The 11,634-nt window shown below is 38.6% G+C and overlaps 1 protein-coding gene across 1 annotated transcript in view; it reads right to left on the bottom strand.

The window, feature by feature from the left end:
* CAMK4 (calcium/calmodulin-dependent protein kinase IV) overlaps positions 1-11,634 on the bottom strand; it is a 410,640-nt gene that overhangs the window by 165,111 nt on the left and 233,895 nt on the right. Inside the window, exon 4 of the mRNA XM_006876760.1 lies at positions 10,666-10,748. Within this exon, the coding sequence (XP_006876822.1) occupies positions 10,666-10,748 (83 nt within the window). The remainder of the gene's footprint in view (positions 1-10,665; positions 10,749-11,634) is intronic.

Here is an 11,634-nt window from a genome sequence, read left to right as displayed (position 1 = left end):
AACGCATGATATAATTCTGCAAAACCAATGATTTGTTCATTTCAAATACCTTCTTTAGACAGCATCAGAGATGACTATACACATGGACCTCACCAGATGGAATACATAGAAATCAAATGGACTACATCTGCGGAAAGAAACACTGGAAAAGCTCCATATCATTGGTGAAAACAAGGCAGGGGCAGACTGTGGAGCAGACCATCAATTACTCATATGCAAATTCAAACTGAAGCTGAAGAAAATGAAAACAAGTCCAAGAGAGCCAAAATATGACCTTGAATATATCCCACCTGAATTTAGAGATCATCTGAAGAATGGATTTCATATATTAAACACTAAAGACCGAAGACCAAAAGAGTTGTGGGATGACATCAAGAGTATCATACATGAAGAAAGCAAAAAGTCATTGAGAAGACAAGAAAGTACAAAAAAGTCAAATGGGATGTCAGAAGAGACACTGAAACTTGCTTTTCAGTGTAGAGATGCTAAAGCAAATGGAAGAAATTAGGAAGTCCAAAGCCTGAACAGAAAATTTCAAAGATCAGCTTGAGAAAATAGAGCTAACTATTACAATAAAATGTGCAAAGATCTGCAATCAGAAAACCAAATAGGAAGAACACACTCAGCATTTCTCAAGCTGGAGAACTGAAAATAAAATTCAAGCCTTAACTTTTGTTATTGAAAGATTCTCTGGGCAAATTATTAAATGATGCAGAAAGCATCAAGAGAAGATGGAAGGAATACACAGAGTCACTTTACCAAAAGGAAATGGTTAATGTTCTACCTTTTCAAGAGGTAGTATATGATTAAGAGCCAATGATACTGAAGGAGGAAGTCCAAAGTGCAATGAAGGAATTTGCAAAGAACAAGGCACCAGGAATCGATGGAATAAAAACTGAAATCTTTCAAGAAAGTGAAGCAGCACAGGAGGCACTCACTCATCTCTGCCAAGAAATTTGGAAGACAACTATCTAGCAGACTGATTGGAAGAGATCCATATTTGTGCCCACTCCAAAGAGAGGTGACTCAATGGAAATTCGGAAATCATCGGACGATCTCTTTGATATCCCATGCGAGTAAAGTTTTGCTAAAGGTAATACAGAAACGGCTACAATCATACATTGACAGAGAACTTGTAGAGGTTCAAGCTGGATTCAGAAGAGGCCATGGAACAAGGGATATCATTGCTGATGTCTGACGGATCTTGGCTGAAAGCAGAAAATATTAGAAAGACATTTACCTGTGCTTTATTGACTACGCAAACGTTTTTAATTGTGTGGATTATGACAAGCTATGGGCAGCATTGCGAAGTTTGAGTATTCTGGAACACTTAATTGTGCTTATGAGGAATCTGCATATGGACCAAGAAGCAGTTGTTTGAACAGAACATGGGAACACTAAATGGTCTAAAATTAAAAAAAGGTTTGTGACAAGGTTGTATTCTTTCACCATACTTATTCAACCTGTATGCTGAGCAAATAATACGAGAAGCTGTGTTATATGAAGAAAAACGTGGCATCAGGATTGGAGGAAGACTCATTAACAACCTGCGATATGCAGATGATACAACCTTGCTTGCTGAAAGTGAAGAGGACTTAAAACATTTACTGATGAGGGTCAAAGAGCACAGCCTTTACTACTGATTACATCTCAATGTAAAGAAAACAAAAATCCTCACCAGTGGATCAATAAACAACATTTTTATCAATGGAGAAATGATTGAAGTTGTCAAGGACTTCATTCTTCTTGGATCAACTATCAGCACTCACGGAAGCAGCAGTAAGAAGATCAAACGACATATCGTATTAGGCAAATTTGCTGCACAAGACCTTTTTAAAGTGTTGAAAAGCAAATATGTCAGCTTGAGGACTAAGGTGCACCTGACCCAAGCCATGGTATTTTCAATAACCTCATGCACGCGAAAGCTGGACAGTGAATGTGGAAGCCCGCAGAAGAATTCATACTTTTGAGTTATGGTTTTGGAGGAGAATATTGAAAGCGCCATGGGCTGCCAAAAGAACCAATAGATCCATTTTGGAAGAAGTGCAGCCAGAGTGCTCCTTGGAGGCCAAGATGGCCAAACTTCATCCCTCATAATTCGGACATATTGTTAGGAGGGACCTATCGCTGGAGAAGGATATCATGTTTGGTAAGGTGGAGGGTCAGATAAAAAGAGGAAGACCCCCAATTAGATGGATTGGCCAAATGGCAGCATCGGTGGACTCAAGCGTGGCAACAGTAGTGAGGTTGGCCCAGGATCGGGCAGTGTTTCATTCTGCTGTGCATAAGGTCGCTATGGGTTGGTACCAACTCGATGGCACCTAACAACAACAAAAACAACATGGACAACACTGCAGAGAACGAGTATTTTGGAATATTTAACCGTGCTCAGAAGGAATGTTTATACAGACCAAAAGGCATTTGCTTTAACAGAACAAGAAGTCACTGAGTGGTTTAAAATCAGGAAAGTTGTGCAGCAGGGTTGTATTCTTTCAACATATTTATTCAATCTGTATGCTGATCAAATGCTCCTAGAAGCTGGATTATACCAAGCTGGATTGTAGCATCATGATTGGAGGGAAACTCATTAAGCAGCATGAGATATACAGGTGATGAAACTTGCTTTCTGAAAGTGAAGAGGACTTAGAATACTGGCTGATGAAGATCAAAGACCACAGCTGTCTCTATGAGTTGCACCTCATAAGAAAACACAAATCCTGACAATTGGAAAACTAAATAACAGCATGATAAATGGAGAAAAGGTTGAATTTGTCAAAGAGATCTTTTTGCTTGGATCCACTATAAACACTCATATAAGCATCAGTCAAGAAATGAAACATCTTGCATTAGGCAAAGCTGGTACACAAGACCTCTTCATAGTGCTCAAGAATAAAGTTGTCATTGGAGGACTAAGGTGTGCCTGGCCCAAACCATAGTATTTTCAGTACCCTTTTATGCATGAAAAAGTTGAATAATGAGTAATGAAGACCATAGAAGAATTGATGCATTTGCGTTATGGTGTTGGAGAAGAATATTAAAGGTACCATGGACTGCCAGAAGAACTAACAAATCTGTGTTGGAAGAAGTACATTTAATATGCTCGTTAGAAGCCAAGATAGTTAGACATTGTTTCTAGTATTTTGCATATATTATCAGGAGGTACTAGTCCCTAGAGAAGGACATCATGCTTGGTAAAGTCAAGGAATCAGTGAAGAGGAAAAGTCCTAACAAGATGGATTGGCACAGTGGCAGCAGCAATGGGTTCAAGGTTAGCAACAATTGTGAGGATGGTATTGGACCAAGCAGTGTTTCGTTATGTTACTTATAGGGTTGCTGTGAGTTGGAACTGACTCAATGGCACCTAAAAACAACAGCATAGGAGCTTTCAAACACTTGTCTGAGCAGGACAGAGGTCAAGGTCCACAAGACAAGAGTGAGGCATGTCTGCAGTATGGCACTGAAGAGGTTTTCCTGATGAAAGAAATGCTACATCCTAAATTAGTTCCAATCCTGAGTGAGCATTGTCTGAGTTGTATGTGGTCACTGTAATGAATCATTGAACCCAGATGTGAAGCCATCAGTGCCGTGAGATTGACAGTTGGTGTCAGAACAGGATACAGTAAGTTGAAGGGTTTCTGAGCTCCACTACATAGGTATTGGCCTTAGACTGATTATGCTTTTTTTTTTTTTTTTTTTTTCCTATTTGTGAATCTAGAGGAAGTCAGACTCTATAACATTTTTTCACTGGATATATAAAGAATAACAATGGCCCCTGCCCTAGATGTAATCATAGATAGTAGGAATCAGACATTATAAATAAATAACATCATCAAAGATGTAATATATATAGTACTGGAAGCTTGTACAGCTGAGGGATTTATTAATTCTGTACTCAGAAACAACCTCTCTAGAACAGACATGTGGAACATGAGCTCAAAATGCCCACTCCTTCCCCATCTCCTCTCAGTGGTGAATTCTGCATATCTTGACTTAGCTGGATATTATATGCATCATTCACTTCTCCCTCAGCCTGCTTCTGATAAAGGAGCTTTGTTCCAAGATTATGCGCTAATCAGTGTCAGAAAGTTAGGTTTCTGGAGGTCACACATGGAACTTTTAATATTTTATAAATTGACTCACTACCTGGAACTTCTATGACTGATTAGAAATATCAATAGTAGCAAACATTCCATGTCACAAAAGCTGGCTTAAACTGTAGACCTATAACTGTAAATGAAGATATTAATGAACAAATTAATAAAAAAATTAGGTCTTGCTGTTTCTGTCCATTTAGAGCGCATGTCTAAATAGCTGTGTTTGGCAGGCATCAGGGGGAAATTCTTCACTACCTGATTAGATAGTTGCTTGAGTCACCTATGAAACCTAGCACCAAATTATGCTCATAGTAGGTGCTCAATAAATGTTTATAGAATTGATATTAATCACCAAATAAACACACACTAGAATATTTCAGGCCATGGTAATTTGATCAATCTCTATGACAACATTTCCTATTATGGGAAAAAACTGATATTGGACTCAGAAGTGATGCTCACCACAAGGACATTGACCATGGCTTTAGATGGTCATATCAATGGAAGAATAGCCATATCAAATCTCCATCTCTCAACCCCAAACATGCAGTGAGTGATAAGATTGTTCTTTGAATTAGAGATACATAGGTTTAGATACATGAAATATTTTAGAAACCTATTTTAAACAAAATCAAAGCAATTCAGTAATATAATAAAATGATTTATGGTATAATGCCTAAAAAATTCCTTCATAAAATTTGGTTGGCATAACCTTAGAACCATAATGTTCTGGGTGTAAACACATGGACAGAGATACAGGCTGAATGGGCATGGGAGGAAGAATAGGATATATATATCTATCAAATATATGTGGTTTTTAAAAACATTTTTATTGTGAATTGAGTGACAGTTTACATGGGAGAACATTGGTTTTACACTCATCATTTCATTGCAATAATTACAATCTCCTCCGTGCAGCATCATTTAACAGAATTTGCTCCTATTCCCTCCGATTTTTGCTTGCTTGTTTGTTTGTTTTGAGGATGTACTCAAAAACACTCATGAATATATTATCATTTAAGAAACCAAAGGGCACGTTCTGCAAGCTTGCCTTCTGGCCGCCAGCATGCAGTCATTCTCTTTCCATGAGTCTAGAGTCCTCAGCTGCTCTATCTCTCCATGTCCTCATCTATGCCTCTATCTCTGGTGTTGCTGCTACTATGGACAGGGTCCCACATTACACCTATGCTCTTCTCTTTGATGGTCTTAGGGTCCTCTGCTCCTGGACTGTAAGATTAACTCTACCCCACTTTTTGTTACAAAATTTCTACTTTACAATTGTGACAGTAGCAATTAGTCATGATAACAATTACTACTGAATCATAAGAATTTTATCCCCATCTTCTTTCACCAGACCTGTCTATATAAGATTGAAAGAATTCAGTGGGGATTCTACCTTCTCTGCACATTCTGAAACTAAACTCCCTCTTGAGAACTTGTAAGCCAGTCAATTTGTACCTTTATAGCCCCCTATTTAAGATATCCAATGTCTAAGTTGCCCGTCCCTATCAACCTTGTATACAGAGAGGATAGGTTTGATACTTGATGTGAAGACTCCTTCTCTCTCAGTTTATACATCTGTAAGTATACATCAAGTTCATCACATTGTAGCAATTTACACTTGTTTCCTTTACAAAAAAAATTTTTTTTTTATCTTCTTCTAGTCAAGTTCTGATCATCAAGCCATCAAGGTTACAATGAATGGGTACTATCTACAAGTTTTGGTGTTTTGTGCATCTCCCCTCACTTCATAACATCTGGATGCTTCACTCTCAGCTCTAGCCCTTCAAGGCCACGTCATTGTCCATAGGCTTAGGTCTCACCACACTTAGGACCAAACAGCCCTTAATATATAAGAGTTTTAAGAGGATATTTGAACATGGGTAACCACAGTGACCTCACCAGATAGGATACATAGAAATCAAATTGACTACAAATGAGGAAAGAGAAGATGGAAAAGCTTCATATCATCAGTGAAAACAAGGCCAGGGGCAGACTGTGGAACAGACCATCAATACTCACATGCAAATTCAAACTGAAACTGAAGAAAATGAAAACAAGTCCACGAGAGTCAAAAGATGACCTTGAATATATCCCACCTGAATTTACAGATCATAAGAAGAACAGATTTCATACATTAAACACTAAAGACAACAGGTAGACTTAAACTGAAAACAGAAAATACTAGAAAGATGTTTTCTTGTGCTTTGTTAACTACAGTGTGGATCATAACAAACTATGGATAGCATTGCGAAGAATGAGTATCCTAGAACACTGAATTGTGCTCTTGAAGAAACTAATAGACCAAGAGGTACTTATTAGAACAGAACCAGAGGACACTGAATGATTTAAATTCAAGAAAAGTGGGCACCAGGGGCGTATACTATAGCCATATTTACTCAATCTATATGCTGAGCAAATAATCTGAGAAACTGGATTGTATGAAGATGACACAGCCTCAGTTTTGGAGGAAGACTCATTAAAAACCTGTGACAGAAAGAAAAAAAAAACAAAAAAAAAACAACCTGCGATAGCAGATGACACATCCTTGCCAGCTGGACATGAAGAGGACTTAAAATACTTACTGATAGAGATGAAAGAGTAAAACCTTCAATATAGATTGCACCCTCAAGTAAAGAAAATGAAAATCCTCACAACTGAACCAATAAATAACATCAGGAAAAATGGGGCTTTCAAAGACTTCGTTTTCCTTGGATCTATAGTCAACACTTATGGAAACAGCAGTTAAGAAATCAAAAGGCATATTGCATATGGGAAATCTGCTGCAAAAGACCTCTTTAAAGTGTTGAAGAACAAACAGGTCACTTTCAAACTAAGTGCATCTGATCCAAGCACCTTCAATTGCCCCAAATGTTTGTGAAAGTTGGACAGTGAATAATAACAAGGACCAAATAAGGATTGATGCATTTGAATTGGAGGAAAATATTGGAAGTACCTTGGGTTTCCAGAAGAACAAACAAATCTGTTTTGGAAGAAGTGCTGCCGGAATGCTCTTTAGAAGCAAGGACATGTGGTCAGAAGAAAATTGTCCCTAAAGAAGGACATTATACTTGACAGAGTGGAATGTTAGCAAAAAAGAGGAAGACTCCCCAAAAGATGGTATGACACAAAAGAAGCAACAATGGGCTCAAATACAACAATTGTGATGGTGGTACAGGACTGGGCAGTTTCATTCTGTTGTCCACTGACTTGAAGGGGACCTGGTGTGGTGCTTTAGAATAAATCCTTTGGACATTCACAGATTGGCTAAAAGAGCTTTATAACAGTTACTGGATTAGGGCAGAGGCCAAGGAATCATATGGCTCAGAGGCTGAAACGAAAGTGAGGTGTGCCTGCAGTCTGGGAGACAAGAGGCATTCCTGACTAGAGAACTGCTGCATCCTGAATTGGTTTTGATCCTGAATTGTACCATGTTCACTTCTTTAATAAGCCCCATAATTGTGAGCATTGGTATAAATTCTGTGTGGGCACTGCAGGAGATTATAGAGCCCAGAGGTGAAGCAGAGTGCTGTGGGATGGATGGATGGTGTCAGAATAGGGCCAAAAAAGTTGTAGGTTGGAAGCATGTCTGACCTCCACTTCACAGAAATCGGTCTTGGGCATATTTTGAGATTGAGTCTCTCTCCCCCTTGTGAAGCCAGGGGAAGTCAGCCATGGCTCCCACATGGTTTAAACAGTAGGCCACACAATTTCTCATAGTGCTATTGTGGGCTGGGTTTGCAGGCTCAGTGTTAAGAACAAAATGACTCCTAAGATTTTAATCATAACTCTGACCCCAAATGCTGCCCTGGGCTCTCAGATCATACAGGTTCTTCAGCAGCTAATCGGGCTAGCAGACATCTGAAGCACAGTGACAACATGATAGTTTCACAGACTCTGGTGCTATTTTCTGGCCTCAATGGACTTTCTTATTCTAAGACTGTTCCTTTTACTTCCCTTGCTTGCTGTTTTGGTGTAGGCACACCTTTTCTCCCCAACTGGATCTGTTTTCCTTCTCATCATATTAAAACTGGGGGATGAGAAAATATGATCAGTGCTTATTTCTCTCCATGAATCTGCTTTAAAATATGACTCTTGTGCACTCGCTTTTATCACGCTAATTGTTGAAAATTGAATTGAGTGCATCTCCAGCCGGTAGTTAGTACAGATGTGCAGCTGAAAGCTGGAGAGTTCTAATTCAATCATATCCTGAGGCCCTCTTGTTATATAGATTAGAGCCCTGATGCTTTCTCCACCAATGGCAGGTTTTTCTCAAATGAAGATGCTATTAGATGACAGTAGGCTTATATGAGAAAGACATTGGTCTGGTGATAATATATACAGCTGTGCATAAAGCCAACCATTATATCATGAATTCTCAATAAAGAAAATAAACAATGGTTAATAGTCTTGGAAATGATGTAAGATAGACTCCCTGTATTTAATAATAAAGACCATGTGGCCATACAAATAGGAAAAAGTTGGAGCAGGGACAGAGGACCCTGTGTCTAGTACCATTGGTCATATTTTGAGAAGAACACTTACTTTTACTAATTCTGTTTCCACATCTATAGGATAAGCACAACACTTTGAAACACAAGGTTGGCGGTTCAAACCCACCAGCTGCTCCTCAGAAACCCTATACAGGGTTGCTCTAAGTCAGAACTCACTTGATGGCACTTAACAACAAAAACAAAAAGTGGATCTAAGGAGTCCTGGTGGAATAATGGTTAAGAACTCGGCAATTAACCAGAAGGTCAGAGGTTTGAACTCATTCAATGGCTCCAGGAAAATAAGACCTTGTGATCTGCTCCCATAAAGATGACAGTTTAGGAAATCCTGTGGAATAGTTCTATCAGGTAACATTAGAAAGAGATAGAAACTTTGAAGAACAATATAAATACTTTTGGGAGCCCTTGAAAAAATAGAAAATTCCACTGGATGGAGTGAGGTAGGCAGGAAGAGGAGCAGTGTTTCTCCCCCAACACAGTCAAAACTGATTCCCTTTGACATTCTCCGCAGAGTCCATAGATGTAACAGTTGCTCATTCATTTATTCATTTGGCAAATATTTATTGAGCGTTTACTGTGATTCAGTACTCTGGCTATTATCCATATTCCCCTCAATTTCTCTTCTGTCTTACCCTAATTGCAGGCGAATTCTCTAGTACTCCACTCTTTAATAAAATCTGTACATCAGTGTACAGCTTCTTACTACTTCTAACGTATACCTTCTTATTTCTATGGTAAACTCTATTAGCATAGTGGATTAAGAACTGGCTGCTAACTGCAAGGTCAGAAGTTCACATCTACCAGTAACTTCTCGGGAAAAGATAAGGCTTTCGGCTCCGATAAAGATTTACAGCCTCGGAAACCCTATACAGGGGTCGCTGAGTCAGAACTGAGTCCACGACACACAACCACCAACAACCAGTTTCTTTGGTTTCTTCTGGTTCTATTTTTAATGACCTTGATGAGCACAGCAAAGGGTTCCTGAGATTATCAGAAAAATCACATTCTTTGCAATAGTAAAACATTGAAGAATTGTTTATAGAGGCTCTTTGTTCTTGTATCAAAGAGCCATTTGTCATTTTCCTTGTGAGTTATTGGCTATATTAGAACATGTATTGCTCTGCAACTTGGAACATTTCACAAGTTGTGCTGTGGGTTAATGCACTGGACTGCAAAATCACTTAAGTGATTTTGAACTGCAAGGTTGGCTGTTCAAGCTCACCAGCCACTCCTCAGAAACTCAGTACAAGGCCGGTATGGGTTGGAACTGACTCAACGGCACTTAACAACAACAGAGAAAATAGACTTTAAAAATGTTTATTATTGTGATTTTAGAACTTCTGTTGTTTATTTGGAGATAAATGTTTGCAAAGATGAATAGATATTACCAAGTTTCTCTCTTTTCTAACCAAGCATAACAGATTTTCATCTACCTACATTTGACATATAAATCTGTCTTGCAGATATAATTGTACATATAATTCTGTACAGCCAGAATGCTTCTTAGAAATGAGGATGGAGAATGTTTTGCTTACTTTAAACATGCTATCAGAAAGGATAAGTTCCTGGAGAAGTACGTCATGCTTGGGATGGGTCAGTGAAAAACAGAGAGACCCTCAGTGAGAGGGATTGAGATATGGCTGCCACAATGAGCTTAAATTTAGCAAGGATCATAGGTATGGCACAGGTCACTATGAACAGAACTGACTCAAGGGTACCTAACAACAGCTTATCAAATACTATCTCCTCCTGGCTTCTGCTGATGGCGTTAAGTGTTGTTGAATTAGCTCCAACTCATAGTGACCCTCTACAGAGTTTCCAAGAAGTGGCTGATGGGTTTGAACCACCAACCATTCAGTTCACAGTCCAGTGCTTATTCTACAGCACCACACCAGGTCTCCTTCCTGTCCCTCTCCTTAATATTTATTCTAGTAAAAGTTATCAGACAGCATGTTCTGTCATTTGTGAAAAATTTCAGTAAAACTATTCCTTAGTTGCTCCACCCCCAATCTAGAGTGGAATTAAAATCTTTCTTGATTAGATTTCTAGCACCAACTCACCTGTCAAAAAGTTCTCCTCCTGTGACAAGTTCTAGGACCAAACTGATTTCTGTAGGAGTTTCAAATATCTCTTTAAGTTTTATCTGAGGAAAGACACACACACAAAAAAAAAATCACAAATTCCTTATTTTCATCTTTCTTGGAAATGCCTAAGATCACCAGAAAAAAATCACATTCTTTGCAATAGTGAAACGTTAAAGGATTGTTTATAGAGGCTCCTTTTTCTAGTATCACAGAGTCATTTGTCATTTTCCTTGTGGGTTATTTTCTTATCAGTAATCTCATTTATTCAAAGTCCTACTGAATTTTGATAATTTTCCTTTTGTCAGTTTAAATATATCTGCCTTACAAACACTTCTTAAAATTTTGCCAAAATGTTCCAATTCTTAAATGGCTGTAGACTTAAAAACAAATTAATGAACAACAAAAATAAGATTTCCTAAGCCATGTGATGGTATTCATGGTTGCTAGCAATGCAAATTCACCTTTTTCTTGGGAAGGAACTTGGAATTAAGGTCCAAGGCAGGGCTAGGACTACCCTATAAAGTCTATTTGTATAGAAAGGATAGCCCTCAACAACTATAAAATTGTTCATGGATGAAGGAGTTCACAGAAAAGAAGATGTTGCCGTTATTAGGTGCCGTCAAGTTGGAACCAATTCACAGCAACCTTATGCACAACAGAACAAAACATTGCCTTGTCCTGCATCAACTTCACAATTGTTGCTATGTTTGAGCCCATTGCTAATTTCACTGTTCCAGTCCATTTTGTAGGGGTCTTCCTCTTTTTCTCCAACCCTCTAATTTACCAAACATTACATAATCCTCCAGGGATTGGTTTCTCCTAATAGTAAGTCCAAAGTATGAGAGAAGACTGGCCATCCTGGCTTCCTGGGAGCATTCTGGCTGTACTTCTTCCAAAACAGATTTGTTTGTTCTTTTGGAAGTCCACAGTACTTTTAATATTCTT

The sequence above is a fragment of the Chrysochloris asiatica genome, unplaced genomic scaffold (assembly GCF_000296735.1).
Source record: "Chrysochloris asiatica unplaced genomic scaffold, ChrAsi1.0 scaffold00411, whole genome shotgun sequence".
Lineage (NCBI taxonomy): Eukaryota > Metazoa > Chordata > Mammalia > Afrosoricida > Chrysochloridae > Chrysochloris > Chrysochloris asiatica.
Note: the sequence above shows the minus strand (reverse complement) of the source record. Positions and strands in the feature narration are given on the sequence as shown.